Source organism: Anomalospiza imberbis, chromosome 1 (genome assembly GCF_031753505.1).
Source record: "Anomalospiza imberbis isolate Cuckoo-Finch-1a 21T00152 chromosome 1, ASM3175350v1, whole genome shotgun sequence".
Lineage (NCBI taxonomy): Eukaryota > Metazoa > Chordata > Aves > Passeriformes > Viduidae > Anomalospiza > Anomalospiza imberbis.
This window is the reverse complement of record NC_089681.1, coordinates 42,436,701-42,458,501: the sequence shown is the minus strand read 5'-3', so window position 1 is coordinate 42,458,501 and position 21,801 is coordinate 42,436,701. Positions and strand designations below refer to the sequence as shown.

Below are 21,801 nucleotides of genomic sequence, written 5' to 3'. Positions count from 1 at the left end.
CAGAGAACGTCCATACAGAGCAGTTCCAATTCCAAGTCAACATCTTGGCACTGACATGACCCTTTTTGCCAGTAAATTTATCGGCTTACTTTTGGTTTAGGAAGTTAAAAAAAAAAAGAATCTTATTGAATGGCTCAACAGCAAACGTATTTTTCATCAAGCGCCTTGCGTTTGGACATTACTCGTTTGGGTATCTAGCCAGTGTTTCCATCCCTGCGCTTTCTCTCCCTGTGGTGTTAAACATTCATTCGAGATTGACTTCTGAGTGAACCTGGCTATCACGAAGGATGCAGCGGCGAAAGCCAGGCTGAAAAACTTCTCAGAGAAGGACAGAGCTCAGACGTCGCTCTCCACACCATCCCCTCGAAAATCAGCGCTGCCAACTCAGCCCCCGGCCCGGGCAGAGAACAGACGGCCCAGCTGGAGGCAGCCCCCTCGCTCGCGGCACCTCCAGCTCCGCCTGGGGCATCGGGGCAGCTCGGCAGGGAGGGCGGCAGGGACGCGGCGCCGGGAAACCCCCGGGGGCCGCCGAGGGGCGCTCGCACAGCGCGGAGCGGCCACCGCCCACCGGGCACCGGCGGTCCCTGAACCGGGCCCTGCCGCTTACGTCACCCGCGCCCCGCCCAATCAGCAGCCGCGGCTCCGGCGGCGCCAAAGCTGCGAAGGGCGGGCGCGGGCCGGGGGTTCCCTCGGCCCCGCCCCCGGTGCTCCCCCGCCACGTGACCGGGGACGCGGCGCCGCGCCGGGGGCGATGCCCGGCGGGAAGGTACCGGCGGCGGGACGGGAGGAGAAGGGGCTCGGCCGGGCTGGTGAATGCTCCCCGGCCGCCCCGCAGGGCCGAGCCGTGGCGCTCCCCGCGCTCCTCGCGGCGGCCTTGCCGTGCGCCCCGACCGCCGGCCAGCCGCGCCTCCCGGCCCCGCTGCGAGGGGCGCGGCGGTGGCTGGTGGTGGCGGCGGCGGCAGAGCAGCAGCAGCCGCCGCGCTGTGCCCTCGCTGCCCTTTCATATCCGGCTCCAAGGCGGTGCTTGTGCTGGGGACCCGCCACGCTGGAACGCTGGGCGGGAGCAGGGGCCCTTCCTTCCCCGCGTTCCTGGTGTGCGCGGTTGCGCAACACTGACAGTGAAATCCACGGTGGCACAGCTGCACCGAGGGAAGCGGGGAGCTCGGCCTTCTTACTTGGCATTCGGGGAAAAAGTGCAGGGAGAGTAGAACTCGAGAGGAAAGAGAATTGTGGGAATTGGCCAGGATTGGTACTGTTTTGAGCAGCTTCGCTTCCTTGTCTGGGAGCGGAGGGAGGAGAAGCGCCCCGTGCTGTTTTTCTGTCCTTTGGGTAATTTGCTTGGTCCATCGGATGTTCCTCGCAGAGGAGCAATGAGGATGTGCTGGCTCTGATTAGCCGTGCTTAGGCTAATATTGAGGTACTGCTGAAAGAGGAACTGCAGGTGGTGTTTGATATATAGAGCTGACAAATAGCGTTGACAAATGACAGATCTGGTTCCTAAAGAATTTTGTCTTTACTGGTGTGCACGTTCAAACGCTTTTTAAATATAAGCACATTTAAAAGAAATTTTAATGGAAGAAAATGTCAACAGCAAGGTTAAAAATAATTACTATACTTCACGTAAATTAACCTGTAAACTGACATTTTACATGTTTTCTTCTGAAAGGTCTTACATTCTTGGCTAGTGAAAAAATGTGCACTTAACTGAAACAAGATTTAACCAACCAATCTGATAACAGCCTGTGATAATACTAACTCCTTTTGCTGACAAAGATAATACTCCTTGATGAATGAAAACTTACACTGATCAAAGGGAAATAGTGCTCTTGCTGACTATTAATTAAATTGATTTAAAACCCATGCCTGAGATGTAACAAAAATGTGTGATACTCTTATTGTATCCTAAACATTTTGGATAACTTAATTTTGAGTAAGCTTTTCTAAAATACTTCTGCTTTAACTGCTTTCACAGATTGCAGATTTCTCTACTTGCCACTAGTTGTTAATACAAAGTATACTTCAACAGTATTTTTATTCCATAAGAGTTGTTTTTTTCAATGAAAGCATATAGTAATTTATACTCTTGCTTTTAAAAGGATGTACAGATTAAAAATCCCGACATTCAAATATTAATCTTATATATGTCAGTGTAAGTCATTGAGAAGAGTCTTTCATTTAGAGTAGTAAAAATCATGAGCACAAAGAAAGGTTTTGAAAGTGTATTTTTAAAATTTTGGTCTTGCACATCAATAGCAATGAGAAAATTACTTTAAGATTTTAATTTGGTTTTAGTATTTCTTTAACATGAGAGTAGAAGGGGGTATGGTATGGCAAGTTATCATTGCTGTCATTGACTGTGATTATACAGTATAGATTTTTTATGAAGGATTACAACTTGAGGAGGACCTTTCTAGGGACCACACATGTTCTTGTGAAACATCTTTGGAAAATATGCATACTAATTTTCATAGGAGTGAGAAAATAATCTTCACTGGAAAAAAATACAAACCGTAACTTTTAAGTCTACATCCTTTATTTGAATCCTCACTTCAGAGTTTAAAATGCAAGGATATTTTCATATTAAATTAGAACTTTTTATCTAGGCACTAAAAGCAGTAGTTACACTTTTAAGATCTCAGTATCACGAATATGGCGCTGTGCTGAAAGTGAGGTGCTTGTTGTCAAATTTGGTTTTGTACTCTCTTCAAATTGGATTTTTGAAGGCCAACACAAGCTTAAGTGTTTTAGTTGGAGTACTTTCATGTGAAACCATTGAGAACAAAGGTGACAGATGAGGATGGCTGTTGGTCGGTGTTGGGTATATGCATACTTTTATGTAATTGCTCCCATCAGGTTTTTATTTTTAAATATTAAAAGTCTCTGGCAACTAGATCTGTGACTTTGAATACTTTTCATTCTACTCTGTTCGGGAAGAATGTAACAATTGTATTTGAATAATTCTAACTGATGTTTAAGTGATGTGACTAATTTTTGGATTTGAAAGTAAGTAGCAGGAGGAGTTCATGTTGTGAAATGTTTTATCCCTTTATCACTTGTTTTCTCCTTCAGCTTATGTTGCTTTTTGTCTTAGAGAAGGTTATGTGTCAAAGAAATGCCGCTTGCATATGAGGTAGATAATATGTTGGGTCATGTGTTCCTAGGGCCTCTTCCTGTGGTTTTTGAAGTAGGCCCAAAGAAGTGGGATTGTCTGAAGTGTAAAGGGCATGTAATGGCTCAAAGCCTTTGAGCATGTGGTCCCAGTGACTTTATATAAGATGTTTCTGGGTAACAAGTCTTGGGCATAAGTAACCACACAGATTGGTTGAGTGGAGATGTTCTAGATAGGAACATCTCTTTCAAAGTCAAATCCAACACCCCAGCCCCATACTGGCAGTGGTCTGTTGTGTAATCACGATGCATTTTCACAGTTTTTCAGTGTGCCTCCCTTTTCCTCACACCTGCACCCATGTAGGCTGACTTACCTTTATCTCACTGGACATAACTAAAGGAGTAATGGGGTAAGGTTGCTTGTCATGCCCTTTATGAGGAGGGCTTAGTCCTAATCCCACTAATGCCAACAGGAGTAACTCAGGTTTTTTTCACTCATTTAGAAGGAACTGCTCCAGAGACAAAATACAATTCATTTGGGGAGAGAGGTCAAGGCAATTTCTATTTTGACTCTATAATTTCTGTTTGACTCTGTTTTGTAATAAATCTTGATTTTGTGCTGTATGGCAGGTCTACATGCTCTAACTCTTTTGAGCCTGATTAAATGATTTTTTTTAATTCCAATACCTTGTTTCTAGACACTTCATGCATTTCTTCAATAAATTGCATACGTTATTTTTTGTGTACCCCATTTTTAGTTCAGATTAAAAGAAAAAGATAGTTAACCTTGTGACTCAAGATTAAAAGAACTCACAGTTGTTGCTTCATTTCTTTGGGAACAGCACAGCCTTCAGATTAGCTTAATTATAAATATTTATTCCTGAGAATTAAGGTTCTTTAAATGTTCGTTTCTCTGCTGCTGTGAAGCAGGCTGGAGCAGAAGCAAAGAGCCTTTAAAGCTTGCCATTTCTGCATGCCAGCAGATATATTCCTGTTGCAGAAGTCCTTGGACACCACTCCTCTGTGCCAAAGTGGCTTTGCAGGGGAAGGGTGATAGTGCTGCCCCAACATTGGGTTTGTTCCCACCATGTCTGAAGGCAAAGGGCCAAACAGAGACCCTGCAGGCTGCTCTCAGCTCCCTTGCACCTGCTCCCAGGCCGTCTCAGTAACTGTGGATTGAAGCTGTAGGTCCAGTTTCTTGAATTCACATCAAATATTTATATGGAGAGATTTAAATTGACAAGGAATTTGGGATGGGATAATTGGCTCTAGGGTTTTTTTGTGTATTTTTTCAGTTCTTTAAGATGATCTAGGATGTGAGAAATGGTGGCAAGGTATTTGTATTAAAGACATGGAACTCAAAGTCACTGCTGTCAGTATCAACAATCATAAGTCCTTCTCTTTTTATTTCCTTCCAAGTGGAGTCTGCCAGAATTTGCAAAAGCTGAGAAATGTCTCATGTACAGGGTGTATTTCTGTACTTTCTTGTTTTGGGACTCCAGGGACTGTTTTCAGGTTTTTCAGTGATTGTAGTGGCTATAAATTTCTGTGTGGTGGTAGCAGAAACTCTCAGATTCTCTTGAATCTGGGGAGCAGGATGCATGGTTAAAAGAAAGAGCTAATGAAGCAGAACTGTCCACAGTACTGATGGTTATTCAGGTTGTAATTAAGCTGCCATAGGTGTCAAGCAGCTGCTGGACTGGTCCTACTGATCCTTGTATCCTTTCTTGTACTGCTGCACTAGCTGTAGCTAAGAAGCGCTTCTTCCCAAGGAAGTTTTCTGGCAGTTTGGTTCATCATTGCTGTGTCTGCACAGAGTCTGGCAAGTACCAAGTGCTCGGAAAGAAGGGGAAGAGGGGACTCCAGTTGTTTCTGTTTTGTCAAGGAACCACCTGCCCCAAGACAGCTCTGTACTGCTGCTCTGAAAACCTGAGCAGCTCTGGCTTTAGTCAGGCTAAGGAAGTGCAAGGTTAAATATTTGCTATTTAACCTTTGCAATATCTGCTATTGTCATTAATTGTGAAAAGTCTTCTTGCCTGTCACAGCCATGACTGTCTAGTACACTGAATTTCAGTTGTTTAAAACTCACTTCCAGTGCAACTTCAGATTGCACTCTAAATAGAAGTGTAACCATCTAAACATAAACCTACCTGTTTGTTCTACTCAGTTTGATTTTTTAACCTTGTTGCCTGTAAGCACATCCTTTCTATTTGCACCCTAACTCTTCTTACTTAGGGACAGGGAGTTAACGTGTAGCCTTTATCCTGTTGATTTTTATATGGTGTCCCCTTACCAAATCTTGGCAATTGTGCAGCAGTGGCTGTGTATCCGCTGCTACATTCTGCTGTTCATCCCCTGCCTCTTTTGTCATGCTCTTTCTTTCCTGTGTTGGTATTGGACAGCACTGAGAAATTGAGGTTTGCTGTCTGTCAGCAAATGTCATGATTTTAAGAGTAACATGAATGAGAAGCTTAACAGAGGGTGACTCCCTAGTTCTATGTTTATTAAGCTTGCTAACAGTAGAAGTATATTACAAAGCCTATTTCATGTAACTCTTTGTGCATGCAGTTATGTGCATTTATTTTCACTTATTTGCAGCCATTTCTGCTTTTAACTGACCCTCAGAAGTGGTGTCCTGTAAACCTGCTTGCAAGCTATGGTGCTGCTGTTGGCACAGACATGTTTCTCAAAACTGCAGCATCCCATTCAAGAAATAAGCTTTAGATGAACTGTATTTGATACAGTAAGTCTTTGTATGCAAAATGTATCTCACAAAATCTTCTAGACGCTACAAAACCAGGCATACAAGCAAGACTCCCAGCACTGACTAAGATTAAAAACCATCAGAAGCACTTGCCAAGAGGACAGCCCAATGCAGAGGTTCCTGTCTAAGCATTCTGGAAATCGAGGCTTGGGCCAGCATCTTCACTGGGAGGGAAGCAGCATTAAAATTCTCTCTGTGTTGTAATGTTAACCTTTCTTGTTAAACTGCTGTAGTCTCCTTGCCTGACATCGTGTCCTTACCGAAGCGCTGTTAGTTCTGGATTTAATACCACATCAGATTCAAGATTGTACCTTTCATATATCTGTGGGAGTAGTTAAGGGAACAGTTAGACTTTGATGATAATGAGTAGGTGCTTTGAGATGTAAATACCCTCGGCAGTTTTAGAAGAGGCTCTTAGTAGGGTCAGTTATCATCAGTGGAAACTGCAAAGGGCGTTTGTTTTGCTCTGTCTTCTTGCCGTGCACAGCAGCACTGTGTGTCAGGAGGGGTGAATTAAGATGCTGGTCACTGTACACTTTTGGAAACTGCTGGTTTCATTCTCAAGAGCACTGAAAAAACCCTATGGAAAACAAATATGTATATTTATTCTATGATTCCACTTTCTGTTTTTTTGTTATGCGTATGTTTGATATGTATGTCACAGTCCTAGTTGACCAGTCTGGCAGAAAATGTGTGTGCTGATTAACTTAACTTTGGAGGAATAATTATTTATAGGTAGGAACTGTAGTTGCTTGAGAGAAGGTACATCAGAAGAAGACAGATGTAGTTAGATGATACAGTCAGCACTTTCTAAGATAAATTTCAGTAGCAGAGTAGGATAAGATGTTTATCTTGCTCAAGTTCAATTTCTATGTGTAACCTGGTGTTGAATCTGAGATGATGGATGTGATAATCTGAGCTTTGGATGTGATAACAGGCAATTCTCTCATCTTCAGCTATTTTCAGATATTACAATCTCTTGCATGAAATTAGCACTGAGTGCTAATCAGCATCCTGTTTTGTGACTTATCTAATGCTTCAAATGACTTCTGGCATCCCTTGTAAGGGGAAGGCAACGTTTTTGGTGGGGAAATGGTTGTGAAAATAAGTGTAATTCTTACAGCTGAAAGAGCCTGGGGTGGTGTTTTTTGGGGTTTTTTTTTGGCTGATTAGTTATTTTTAATGGTGAACTGTATAGTGATACCTAGTGTGACCTCCTGTATAAACAAAATTAAAGCACATTAAATATGACTTTGAAGGCATTATTTAGTTAAAGTGAATTTAGTGAGCTGTTCCTGTGTAACATAATATTTTCAGCTTCACTGAGCAGCTATCAGGTACTACGGGATGTAACTTAGACCAACAGAAAGTGTACTTATCAAAAACTTAATTTACCCCTGACACCGGTGGTAGTGTTATTATTTTGTGCTGCATAAAAAATGCTTGCAAATGTTTGAGACTTTTTTTTTCCTGAGCTCGTTAGAAATTGGAATTTGTTTGCAAACATTCAGAAAATACTAGGGGCAATCTAGAGTAAGTAAATTTAACTTGAAATTGATTATGTCTACACTGTGTTTTTAATGGGTTTGTTTTTCCTTTCTCTAGCGGAAGAGACTTTGGAATGCAGAACGCACACCATTCCCAGATGAGACACCCCTAGGTCTGAAAAAATCAAATGTCAGGACATCAGTGTCTGCTACTTCGATTTCCAATGCGTGGCTTAGGTGTGGGGATGGTTTTGAGAGCACTTCAGTGCTGGAGGTAAAATGCTGCCTTAGTGTTGTAACAAAGAGATGCAAACTGACAGTGAATTTCCATGCTTGAGTGTATAATAAGATGTTGCCTTTTCTTTTGGTTTTTTTTCCAAACTAACAGCATGTTGTTGCAAATGTCAAAATAGACAGAAAATGGAAAGCACAGTTACATAAGGACATTGTCTTAACTTGTTAGTGTAACTTGCAGAGCATATGTTAATATGATGTGTTCTAGATAGCATTTATCACTTAGAAAATTTCAATAATACACTGAAGGATGCAAAAGTAATTTGGCATTTGGGGTGGAGTGCTACATTTCCTAAAAAATATGGAACAAAAATGCCATAGTTTGCATTTGAATATGTTTTGCTAGACCTAAATAGTGTGTTTGTAATAGTGAATTAAGTGTAGAAAATCCTGCTTGATCAGCCAGATCTGAATGAAAAGTATTTTGTGCTGACCCAAGCTGTTTTTCTGTTTCTTCTTCTGGTACTGAGCAGTCACAGTGCTGCATATCTTATGGGATATAGTAAAATCAGAGACAGGGCAACCAAGTAATTCTTTCTGCAACTTTTCAAGAGGATACATGCTTTATCAAGCATGTTGTTTCTGTCCACTTTTGACAATTTAGTGTTGAAAATACTGGCTCCTGTTCTTCTCAAGGTCACATGTGATTTCTGTCATAGTCACAGAAAGTTTGTATTTTCCAAATCTATGAAAATTCAGATTTTATGTTACTAGTACCATGCTTTAATACTTCATTATGCTACAGTCTTGTAAAAGGTTTTAAATTTATTTGAAATTGTTCTGCTAAGCTTTGGTAGGTGAGTAACAGCAGCTTTGAATATATTGATACATGTTAAAATTATTTTTAATGTCCTAGTGATTAAATCTCTGTCTCTTTTTAATATAGTCCCAGAGGCATTCTAATAAGAAATCCAAGATTAAGAAGCGTCTTGGACCACTGTTAACATCTGCTGAAAGTGCATCTAGTATGTTTTGATTATTTCATGTTAACCTTGTCAGACTATTGTTACTTTATTTTGTCCTCTATTGGGGTAGAAGTTGGCACAAAATACTGGTTGCTTTCTTCTTCTGTTGCTGTAATTAGAAGCTAATTTTGATAAGAAACACAGTCTCACGCTGTTGTGGTGGGTTCATCCATGCACCCATAGTACCAGAAATTTATTCTGCAAAGCTGCAGGCACTCAGCTATTGCTTTTGAAAAGTTGAAAGAAGCATCACTAATGGTGTATATGGTGTATATTATAAAAGGGACGGGATATTTTAATCCTTCACATTTTATTAAGAGGGAATGAAAAATAGCCCTTAGCTGTATAGATTGAAAGTGAGTTTATTCTGTTGTCTTCTAGACAGACAAGCAGGCATGACAGCACACATATTTTGTAGATATGAGCAATAGGTAGAAAAACAGAGTTCTATCAACCTCCTGCTTTTACAGGAGTTGCTTAATATTGGCATTAAAAGAAAGAACTCTAGTCAGAATAACGAGGAGGACTTACTGACTCTTTCTAGTTCTTTCCTGGTTTTTTTGAGCCAGGAAGGAAAGGAAAGAAAGAGGGGGTGGTGTTTTTCAGTCTCTATTTCTGCTTGCTTCAGCAGCTGTGGTGCTTCTGTTGGATGTAAGTAGGTGACCTAATGGGAACTTTTTTTTTCCTTTGGGGTTCTAGCTTTTCTAGATTTCTAAGACGAACCTCTCTGTGTTGCAGGAGGAGATGTGGTGGTGTTTTTCTCTTCTGGGGCCTTCTGCCTAATTCCAAACCCCTAGTAATTATCTAAATTCCCATTTACTTATAACGTTTTAGTAGCGGTAGGAAGTGGAAAATTCTGCCTTCCTAGTTCTATATGCTCCATGCTAAGCATGAATCCTTTTCTCCTTGCTTTTATAATTAAAAATAATGCAGAAAGGTATTTTGAATTAAAATGTCTTACTTCAAAAAGCACACCAGCTTTTCTTTGCAACACCTTAGAAGATTTTTTTTCCTCTCTGGAGAAAACTGAAGAGTAATCTCTACTGGTGGAATACTTTTATTCCTTTGTTACTTGTTGGATAAAGTCAGAGAGCTCCCAAACCCAGAATTCTAAGGACAGTCTTCCTTTAAACCACTCAGCATTTTACAAGGGTACATGTAGGGGAGTGGAGGAGTGTTAGGACTGTGTGAAGGGGGACTAAATGTCAGAGAGTCCTGACTTTTCCTCACACTGCTGAAGGACACAGTGGTAGCCTCATTATATAAAATGAAGTGTTAGCATTTATTGTGGAGAATTAAACTGAAAATAATGCATGTATGAGTAAGAAATACATGTGAGTCAATGCTTCAGTATTAATCTCTGATGCCTAGTAACAGAATTTATAATTTTGCCCATTAAAAATAGTACAGTTTAATTTTCAATACTTTTAAATTTAACAAAACTGCGTTTCTGTAACAATCTAACACTTTGCAATGCTTTTTCATAGGAGCTGCTGCTGCTGAAACCTCTAAAGAAGCTGAGGACATAATATGGACCTCTAGTGGCAGTGATTTTTCAGATGATGGAAATAAAACATTGATTCCAAGGTTGCATAGCAAAAAAAGTGACGCTTCCAAAACAAAGGAATCGCCTAGTAGATGTGATTTATTGTTAGAGGACAGAAGTAGTGAAGGTAAGTTCAAATGCAAGATTTAAGAAGAAACCTTCTGTCCATTTTAGGTGCTGTAATGAAAATATTATTGAGGTCATTCTGGCAAAATGACATGATCCATTCCTATTTTGGTTAGATCAGTTGGAGGGGTTTGGTTTTTTTTTTCATAAAGTTCATCTGGGTATAGAGTAAGCTCTCAGTATAAATTACGTACAAAAAATTTAAACCTTGGAGTAAAGGAGCACAGTTTACTGTATCTACTGACTAGATATGGCAGGCTTTGCAGCTGCAGATAGCATCATCTTCTGTGCCATGCATTTTTATTTCAGAACACAGTCTACCTTGCTTCCCCTGTTAGCTGCACTATGTGAACAGCCATGAGTTCAATTCTTAGAACTTCCTTTCTAATTCATGGACCAGGAATGACACAGGGGAGAGAAATTGATTTAGAATTGAGATAATGTATAAGTTGCATTAGAACTTGTTAGGAAGTCTTTACAGTGTAAAATAAGTTAGGTTAACTTTGTTAACCTAACCTGTTAATTTTGTTACTTCAACTAGATCTGAAATATTAGTTAGACTGGATCCAGGATGTCTGGCAAAGCATTAAAATGCTGCTGTGAGCTGAGCAAATAGATTGACTGATTGATGACTTTTTGTTTCATGTGTGACACTGCTGAAATATGCTCCTTAGGTTTAAAACAAAAATGCAAAATCTTCCTTCTTTCATCTATATAACTGTCATTGACATATCTGATGGCTATCTTTTGTAATCCCTAGTCATTTTCTTCTTTTTGAAAAGGAAGAACTGTTCATTTTCTAAACTGCAATCTGTTACTGAATAGGAATTTTTCTAGTCTACCATTAATATAATTCACTTTTTCCCTGCAAGTATATCCTGTAGGCTTTAATCTTCCTCTTTTTTTTTAAGAGACAATACACAGATATTTTTATGCTTCTAAGATGGCAAAACTTGGTTTCTCTATGTAATTGAAGAAATCCTGATGTGTTATGTATTTGCTTGAGGGTTACTGAGAAAATCCAATAATTGTCATGTTTTTCTTCTAAACCCAAAAATATCTTGAAAGCAGTGGGCAGTAAAAGAACTATAATTTCTATGTTTTTTGAAGTAACCATCATATACAGTAATTTTAGCATTGTATCTCATGTGCCTCTCTGTGTGTGTGCATATATAGGTACAGTTGTAGGTGTGGTGACAGTAGGGAAGAAGTATTTTTTAAGAGATGTTCCCTTTCATGTGAAGTTCACTTTGAGTGTCAGTACTTCAGTGTGACAAGATAAAATGGATTGCTTTGTATTCATCAAGGAATTTATTCTGTTGTCACAAGTTGCATGCAACTTGTCACACAGTTTCAAATGAAACCTCTTTGCACTACCTGTTTCTTGATGTCTGTGTTTAAAATTTCTGATGAAGCTTCCTCATAGTCAGAAACAGAAATGCATATGTGTGTGTAAAAGGAGGCAGCACTATAGCTGTGTGTTTGTCTGGGTGACTTCAGAGTCTGAAAGGTCAATGCAGAAACTAGTATTTAGATTACAGTAGCACTGCCAAGTACAGAAGGTACTGCCACAGTTCCATGGATATGTACAGATGCCTGGAGCATGGTGCAGGTGCCTTCGTTCTCTGCTGCCTCTCCCCTGGAATATGTACATATAGTACATGACTATTCCAGTGTTAGAAATATGACATTTACAAAAGCAAAAAAAAGCAACCCCCCAAAAAGCTTTTATCACTTCTCCTTTGAACATGCTCATTTATGCAAAACACATTGAAATTATCTCTTTCAGTACCTTGTGGCATTTGGACCTAAAGGATTGTGAGGGTGCTGATGCAGCTCAGGTTTCCATGCCCTTCAGTAGATCCTTGGAGTGACTAATGGACTTTGGGAGTTGCATTAAATACCACATGGTCCTGAGGATGGTGGAAAAAAACTTTCTGCATTTCTGTCTGCATGTCTTTGTTTATTGACATTTCATTGTGGATTTGTCTGTGGCTTTTTTATTTGTTGTTTCTTTACCTCCATCTTTTCTTATTCCTATTTCTATTAATTTGTCCTCAACAATTCTCTCTTTGATGTGCTTAAAGACTTGATTTGCAGACCTGTATATTTAGGCATGGAGTTCTAGGAGGTGACCATTTCAACTAGCTTTTTTGTTCCTCTGTGAGGGTTACCACTAATAGCAGATGTTAGTTAACATTGTTTAAGGCATTTGCTTAGAACAGTGAATTCTGACATGGAAAATCCAATGCAGCTGGGCAAAAAAGCCCCCTAACTAAACCATGGAAAAATTAACAGTAGCTAAACTAAAGAGAACACCCTACCTACCTGTGCAGTTAAATGCACCGCCTCTTTGCAGACAGTACTTTGAAATCTTTTTTTTGTATGTATGTGATTTTTATCCTTCCTCACAGAACATTTTCAGCTAGTAGGATTTAGCCTTTATGAGACACAAAATACTTAAACATAAAGATCAGTTGAACATAGGTAAAAAATAATTTTGAAATTCTTCCCCAAGTTCAGGATAGCTATAGTATTACTCTTTGTGCTTATAATAGATGGTGTTTAAGAAAAACTCTTTTTACCAATCTTCTATTTTAGATGAATTGAAGCTTATTGACTGGGAGAAGGATACTGATTCCACTGATCAGTGTGACGGGTCAGAAAAAGAGGACAGCTCAGTAGAGATATCAGACTCGGACTCTTGCACAAATCTGCCTGTCAAAGAGGAGAGCGATGAGCTTTGTAAGGTGAGAAACTGTTCCAAGTTTAAGAAAAAAAGCTGCTGCTATAATTATGGAATGTATTCATATTTGTTTGCATTTGAGTTGGAGCAGTGTGAGTATTTTGCTTACCTTATCTTTTCAGAAGGAATTCTGTACCCAAGAATTTCAAGGCATTTTCTTTGGCTGCCAAACCTCAAAACCAAGCAGTGCCCCTCACACAGAGCTTGGTAGTGTGGTCACTGGATCATAGGGTGACTGAGGTGGGAAGGCGCCTCTGTAGAATGCCTACTCAAACCCCTCTACTCACATCTGAGCAGCTGAAGCTGGCTGTTCAGGGCTGTGTCGGGTTTTGTTTTGAGTATTTCCAAGAGCTGAGACTCCACAACTTCTCTGGGCAACGTGTGCCAGTGCTTGGTTACCCTCGCAGTGAAGCAACTTGTTCTTATATTAAAATTGAATTTCTTGTATGTCTGTGTGTGTGCAAAAAGTCATCAGGTGGGTGAGTTTCTCACCAGAGATGATCATCTGGACTTTGTACAGTCTCTGGCTGCTTGTGACAAGTTGGTGCCCTAATTTCCTGTAGTGTGGTGGGTGAGAGACCATTTCCTATTTCTCTTTAGTACTTTGAGACTGTGACTGTCTAAAAACCCACGCGTTGGGAATAGAGCATGATGGAGTAAAGGACTAAATGCAGGACTCCCTTTCCAATGATGAGGATTGCAGAGCTCCAGAAAGGGAAAGCAGTGAGAACGGAATATTACTGGCTAAGATATGGTAGCTTTTTTTTTTTTTTTTACAGCAGAAAATGTAAGGTTATTTCTAAAGAAGCATTATATGTCAACTATAGATGTTTATTTAGTATCTTACAATGAACTGACCTGTGCGAAAAGACCGGACGATGGTACCGTAGGCCAAAGTAACATTTGAAACGGGCTGCGCAGGGCCACTGTCCCTGGAGGTGTTCAAAGACTGGACGTGGTGCTTAGTGCCGTAGTCTAGTTGACGTGGTGGTGGTGTTTGTTCGGAGGTTGGATTCGATGATCTCAGGGGTCTTTTCCAACCTAACTGACTGTCGCCCTGTGATTTACCCTCTCTCCGGAGCTGGGGGCTGGTGCCGCACCAGGGAGCCCGGAATGTGGCGGAGGAGCCCCGGCCGGGGCAGGCAGAGCGGAGGGGCCGGGCTGTGACCCCCAGAGCTGTCCCCCCCAGCCGGGGAAGGGGCAGCGCCGGCCTGGCAGCCGGGAAACATGGGCCGGAGGAGGTGCGGGTGTGGGAGCGGCGGGAGCAGATCCACCGGGGAGCGGTGCTGGAGCAGCCCGGCAGAGGGCACCGCAGGCCCGGGAACCTCGGCCGGTGGGGCCACAGGCCGGGCTGTTAGCGGAGCGGATTAAAGCCTCCCTGAAACTCGTTTATGTATCGATTCTGTGTTCGAACGCTCGCGAGTGAGTGTGACAGGCAGTCCTGCTCACGCAGGAGAGAAAGCAGCCTCCAGTTTCCCAGGAGTGAGCCCCAGGCAGAGTGCTGCTGCCTTGCTGGGGCCAGAGGGTGGGACGGTGGCTCTGTCCGTGGCCCCTCACCACAGGAAGGACATTGAGGGGCCGGAGCGAGTCCAGGGAAGGGCAGCGGAGCTGGGGAAGGGTCTGGAGCACAAGTGTGATGAGGAGCGGCTGAGAGAGCCGGGGGTGTTCAGTCCGAAGAACTGGAGGCTCAGTGCAGACCTCATCACGCTCTACAACCACCTGAAAGGCGGCCGTAGCCAGGTGGGGTCAGACTCTACCCCCGTGAGGACGACAACTGAAGGGACAAAAGAAATTAGCCTCCAGCTGTGCCAAGGGAGGCTCAGGTTGGACACCAGAAAGAATTTATTCACAGGAAGAGTGACCAGACATTGGAAGGGGCTGCCCAGGAAGGTGGTGAAGTCACCATCCCTGAAGGTGTTTAAGGAAAAACTGGATATGGCACTTAGTGCCATGGTGTAGTTGAACATGGTGTTTGGTCATAGGTTGGACTCGATCTTGGAGTCTTTTCCAACATAATTGCTTCTGTGATTCTGTGGAGCAGTGGGTCTGGCTGTGGCAACATGTGTGACCTGGCACTTGTCAGGCTCTTGTGGGTGTCAGTCTCACTCTAGCATCTGTAGCTCAGAGTTCAATAAGTTTTCAAGTTTTGAAGAACTTATTCTATATAGCCTAAGTCTTGGGCTGCAGCATCAGAAGAAGCTGCGTGGTCTGCATAAAGCTGTGAAAAGACAATTGAGATTTATGCAAGTGGTAAAAGTTGTCCCGTTTTTATTACACCAGCATGACTTATCCCAGTGTACATGGAAAGCTGGATAAACATTATGAGACACGTTCATGTTAATGACACTCATGAGAGGGCTTTTCGGGATGCAACCATACTGTAATAAAAAGTTTTTAAATCTAACCAGAATAGTTATGCTAGTACAAAAGATATGGGTACATCAGGAAACTGAGATTGTCCCTACAGATTTCCTCTTCCCCCATCCCAGCTGGAGTGCCACGCTGTGGGACTATTGCTGGGTGGTCACCCTCACCAGAAAACTTTCTTCTGGGAATTCAGTGTATGCAGAAGGGTAAATCCCCAGTGATTTCTCTGCCTGCTGCAGTCTTTGTTTTGCTTTACTTGGGATTAGCTGTTTTCCAAGGAAAAAACTGCAGGCAAGCCAAGAGGTTTCCAAGAGAGAATAGAAAAGCACTATTCTCTATAGGAGGTCATTTGCTGTATGAGTATTCTTTAAAAAGGCCTGTTAATTTTGTGGCCTAGTTCATGGTGAGGGAAGGGGAAAAAAAGCCAAATGTTGATATATCATCATTTTTGTGGTATTTACTAAATATCTAGAATCTAATGGAGTGTGTGGATAATCAAAAGACCATGAAATTTCTTTTACGCCACTTCAAAATATGCCAAATACCAAGAGATTCTGGAGGTTTAGGATTACTGCCAAAATATCTTTATGGTAGTATTTACTCTTGGTAGGAATGTATTATGTTTCTACTGGGAAATCTCTTCCCCTATTCCCTTATATACTAATATATCTAATTTAAAAATTACTTCTATTCGATGATATTAACTGCATAGAAAAGCTTCACGTATTGTTTTGGTTGGAAGATAAGACTTGCTTATCTCTAGGCTGTAAAGCTGCAGTCATGACTCAGTTTATGTTCCAAGTCCCTGTCCTGTGTCTTTCCTATCAGCTCTCCACTTCTGATGTGTAAAGCTGCTTGATAGAGGATAATGAGGAAGGCAAGTTGAAGCTGGCCTTGTGGTAACAGCTAATTTTTGTCTTCAGAATTTTTGAAGGAAGCATGTGCAAGATATGATAGGACCACGCTTTACTTTCCTTTAGCTATTTTTAGGGGAACAGGGAGCTATTTTATGTTAGCTTTCATTTGACCTATAAGTGGTTGAATTTTTGCTTAAGATGATGCAGGACTCAGATTTGATAAGGTGACCCCAGATGTTTCTATTCTTACACTTCCTTGATTTCCAGTTACCAGTGGTGGATACTTAGGGGAACAATTTCTTGGAGAACATGGTACTAAAATAAAGATTAACCATTAATGATAATTTTTCAACATACATGTTTTCCAAAAGAGTGCCATGTAATCACTTCAAAATTAAAAAATTCCTTCATTTTATTCACTAGTAGTGACCACTTTTTGCCAAACTTGTCTAGAGACTTTTTGTCTTGTGAGCTGAAGTTCCATATTTTGTAAGAACTGCTTATCTATGAATTATTTTAAACTTATAAATATTTAAATGCTAGGAATTAAATGAAAATGTGTGCTCCTATAGCTAAATTCCTCTCTTCTTCCACACTACCTCTGAAACTGTGAACTTTCTCTGGCTCTGTGCACCAAGTGGCATCATCTTCCCCACTTGAACCCTTCCTCAAAATACTTAATCTCTTAAAGTAAGCCAGCATTTTTATGGAATATATAATTTTGGTATCTTACAAGAGTATGGTCTTCTCTTTGTGCCCTCTCTGGTAAATCCACTTTATCAGTTTCTGATGGGTACCCAGATTTGCTTGCTTGACATGGGGAGCAAGTGAGGTTTATCCTCACTTGGTTTATGGTTTGAGGAATTAGTCTTATGTATTTGCTTTGTAGCATAAATAAAACTTAACTGGTTACAGCAGGTCCCTTTTATATGCACAGCACACTAATAAGTGCAGTAGACACTTTCCTGCTGATCTTCTGGTTTGGGTGAAAATTTATCAAAAAGTCACATGGTTAAGAGCTTGTTCCCTTTGAATCTTAGAACCATAGAATGGTTTGGCTTGGAAGGGAAATTAAAGATCATCCAGTTTCAAACCCCTGACGTAGGCATAACAACCTTTCACTAGTTGCTCAAAGCTCCATCCAGCCTAGCCTTGAACACTTCCAGAGGTGGTACACCCATAACTTCTCTAGGCAACTTTTTCCAGTGTCTCACCACCATCACAGTAAATATTTTCTCCCTAATATCTAATCTATAGGTGCCCTGATTCAATTTAAAGTCATTCCACCTTGCCCTATTGCTACAAGACCTTGTTAGAAGTCCCTCTCTGGCTCTCTCATAGGCACCTGGTAGGGACTGGAATACATAGAGAGTGGTAATATCCCCAAACTATTATGCTGAATGAAGACAGACAACTGAAAAAGAGATTTGCCATGTGTTACGTGTTTCAAAACTCTTTAATTAATCCCTGCCACATTCTCAGCGCTCTATTGTGCTGCGGTCTCTGTGCTCTGACAGTGGATGATCTGATGTGATACTAAATAAAATGCAAAAACTATTTTAATGTTGTGCAAAAGGTTTATTTTGGGGTTTTCCCTGAGTGAAGAACACATTATTTTAGAAGTCCTTCCTGCATGGATATATGTAGACCTGTGTCTTTTACCTGAGGCCTTCTGATCTTCCAAATTAAGGTTCATTCAGTTGTTTAGTTCGTGGATTTATTACTGTCTTAACCTGGGTCTTAAAAAAAAGCCCTCAAAACAAATTCTGTCTTTCTGTGGCATTACACTGGGGGGATTCAACATACTTCATGAAATTCTGAAGAGGTCACTTAAAAGATGATTAGGCCCAGATTTGCTGTTATTTCTGGACTTGCTTTTGTGTCCTGGCTTTCTTGATCCATTATAATGGTAATTATAACTAACATTGGCTTGGTAATTAGAAAAGAGTCTAGAACTATTGTTGTGTAACAGAATTTAAAACAGGTTATCTCAAGGCAGGGAATCATTATTATGGCAAATGGAATTTGTGTCATCCTGTCAGACTGATGACATGGATAAAGGGTGATGATATGACTGTGTTATTGCAAGCACTTACTTTTGTCAGTTCACTACTGAAGGAAGTGTATTAGAGTATATACTAAATACTCACAAGCTCCCAAGTTTTTCTAAATGTGTAATTTATGGAATAATTCAGGTTGGAAACAATTTCCAGATTTCTCCAGTTCAATCTTTACAAGACAGTCTCAGATACAAGGTCAGACCAGGTTAGGGCTTTATCTAGTTGGATCCTGGAAAACTTGAATTATGAAGACAGCATAACTTATCTGGGCAGCATCCTTCTCCCTTCCCTGTCTCTCTCCTCCTTGTCTTTCCAAAAACAGGAACCTTATATTTCTGGGTAGAACTGGGGTCTTCAGCTGGGCCTTTTAGGCAAGACCTACAGGTCAGCAGATTACAAGTCAGTAGTGGTACAGAAACAGACACCTTTGCATTCATGCCTGCAAAGTGAAAGGATTTATACTTGAAAGACCAGACAAAACTGAACCTGTGCACCAGCTGCTTTCTGCTGCATCCTGGCTGCAGGGATGTCTCTGCATCTTCTGATGCAGGAATCAAGCCTTGAAGCTTTTTTTCCTTAGTCACATACTAGAATATTTGTCCTCTCAACTTTCTGTTTCCATAATTTGGTCGGATTATCAGAATAGGAAACAGGATGCTTCTGGGTGCACTATAGCTATTTGTTTTATAACTAGCTTTTTTTTTCAGTCTGTAGTTAATCAATGACCCCATTAAGTTTAAAACATGACTGATGACACTAGTTCAGCTAATACCTAAATGGCTCAGATATTCCTTGCTTTGATGGTTTACATTACCTTGGGACTATTTTTTTTTAATAATTCTGGGACACAGGGGTTCAAATATCAGTGTGGCTGAATTCGTTCATTATCTTCCTCAAGGACAGAGTTATATGAGTGTCTTGATACACATTAGATGTGTTTTTGGTGGTGTAAAAATGCCTGAAGTCTATGATGCCCATTTTGAAGGAAGCATCTTTGATCAGTTTTCATACATACAGGTGCTTTTGTAGGTGATTCCACAGTGTCCCTGAGGTAGCTGTGCTTCTTTGTGCCTAGTTAGTGGAATTCCTGCATGACTTAGTTAATAAGCTTAACAGAGATTTCTGTGTACCACATTCTGGATGTATGGAATCTGATGGATCATAGCACATATGACGGTGACATAAACAGACTTTAGACCTTGCTGCCTTGAGCTGTCATTCCTAGAGTGTATTTTTATGTTGTTTGAAGCACCAGGCAGTTTGTGAATGCTAATCCAACCCCTCTGCTTTGTTTAACTTAAGGCTTCAGCTGAGCTCCATATTCTTTCTTACACAGCTCTGGAGAGCAACTACTTTAAGTGCAGCTGACAGCATTGCTATCTTGGCATCCATGTATTGAATGCCCCTCTCTTTGTGGTCTTCCCACATCCTCCCCAAGTCTGCCTGGTGTTTTAAACAAGATTCAAGAGGCCTGTGTTAGCTTTCCTGCAGCTGCATGCCACACAAGGCATCTGCATTTCCTCAGGTCTGGCACCTCTCTGAGGCATGGCTCTTGACAGCACCACAGAGGATCTTCAGGAGTAACGGGGAGAAGCAAAGCAGTCCATGCTAGCCCTGTCAGGGCCTTGACCTCCATCTAAAGAGATGAAGCAAAGAAAGAGGGTCTCCTGTTGGTAGATTGCCTGGTGCTGCAGCAGAAGAGGCTATAGGGATGAGTGGGGCATACACTGCTGGGAGTGCAGTGCTCTCCTTTGAAAGGAGAGAGAGAATAAAGCCAGAGGAATTAACAACATTAATAGAAAGTTAAAGGCTTTTGTCTTGCTGGTTTGCTCACCTCTGACGAGGCTTTCTGTTGTTTGCTATTATGGATAATTTGCTAATAGTTTTGCGTTCTGCAAAGGATCATGAGTGCAGTGAGAAAACTGCTGAGTTTTGATTTGTCTTTGTCTTCCAAACTATCTCAGGAGTCTTCAGGATAAATTGGAGAAGAGATTGATTTTAATTTGTTGGAAATTAATTTTGAAGAAATGGTGGAAGAGAACTTTATTGGAATACATAGGACCAGTCTTAATAATTTCTCTTTCTTATAAATGTGCTTTCTAAACACTGTAGTTCTGGAAGGAGACCTGAACAGAGTAGATTGGCTAATGGCTTGGATTCTCTAAAAGCCTTTGGTTCAGTCTTTGTTGTGGGCTGTCACGGTGCTTTAAAAATAATTTCATGGTCTGTTAGTGGCTGGTTCTATCACCATTTTGTTAGTTCATGGCATCAGGAGAGGGACCTAATTTATTGGAGAAAGTAAAGTTTTCTTTTACTACCCAAGATGTTTGTTGCAACCAGTTGTGGAAAAAAAAGCACTGCTTGTCATTTCAAGGTTCCTAGTGCAGTTTCAGCTTCCATCTTTTCACAAGTGAATTTTACTGGTGTTGAGGTTTGCAGCAGCAGTATAAGAAAGGCATGCATATATCTGTCTCAAAAAAATGCATGTGTAATACTGCCTTTTAAATGCCTTTTAAGTGAAAATAAGACACGTAAATGTCCAAGGTCATCCAATTCTTGGTAGAACAAGTAAAGCATGAAGTGTACCAAAATCATCCAATTATCCTTGTATTAAGGCTTCCCCTTCTACTGAGTTCCTTGTCAATTTTCACCAAAACAGAAAAGTTCCTTTTGTAGTAAGGGTTAGTGTGTAGCAGCTCTTTGTAGAATCTACTGCATTTTGAAGATCTGGTAGTAAATACAGAATATCTTAAAAAACACAGGAAGACCAAAGTTTATAAAGTATTCTAAACTAACCTCAGGATTATTAAAAACCCCTGAGGTTTTTCCCAGTGTGTTTCTCTTTAATGGATGACACTGCTGTGTATCTCTCTTTAATGAATGAAGCTCCCTCCATATCTGTATATGGAAGAAGGCAGTTGTGTGGGGTTTTGTTTTGTGGTTGATCTGGGTTTTTTTTTTTTTTTTTTTAAGTCATGGCACTGTATCTTTAGCTTGTAAAGAATGCAGTTTGATGGTAAGGTATGGGGAACATGAACTTTGTTCCTGGCTCCCACTGCAGTGTGGAAGTGTGTTGGATAGGTAAGAGAGGGGCAGAACAAATGGAATAAAACTGAGACTATGTATAATAGAACTTGAGAAATTTGGAGGTATGAAATGTTGTTGGGTGAGGGGTTGGCTTTCTTGGGAACAATAAAAAGGGACTGGGATGGTATGAAAATGTAATGCCTCTCATATCCAGTTTGTCAGGGTCTGTGTCATGTTCTGTGATAAGCAGTTTCTGTACAAACATCTGAATCATCTGTAGATGACAGTTCAGATTTACAGTTCTTTTGTTATCAGGACACTCATATTCCAGATTAACAACCCTGGTGACTGATTAACCCTTTCTGTGGAGATGGTCTCTAACTCCATAGCTATAATATGTTAAAGAGGATTTTCCCTGCTCTGTAGGAATCTATTAGCATATTCTTGTGTATAG

At 40.9% G+C, this 21,801-nt stretch overlaps 1 protein-coding gene across 1 annotated transcript in view; it reads left to right on the top strand.

Annotated features, from left to right (window-relative positions):
• Positions 1-641: 641 nt before the first annotated feature.
• SPIDR (scaffold protein involved in DNA repair) overlaps positions 642-21,801 on the top strand; it is a 194,455-nt gene continuing 173,295 nt past the window's right edge. The window contains exons 1-5 of the mRNA XM_068189236.1: positions 642-766; positions 7,478-7,633; positions 8,540-8,618; positions 10,106-10,291; positions 12,892-13,040. Of these exons, the coding sequence (XP_068045337.1) occupies positions 752-766; positions 7,478-7,633; positions 8,540-8,618; positions 10,106-10,291; positions 12,892-13,040 (585 nt within the window). The 5' untranslated portion in view covers positions 642-751. The remainder of the gene's footprint in view (positions 767-7,477; positions 7,634-8,539; positions 8,619-10,105; positions 10,292-12,891; positions 13,041-21,801) is intronic.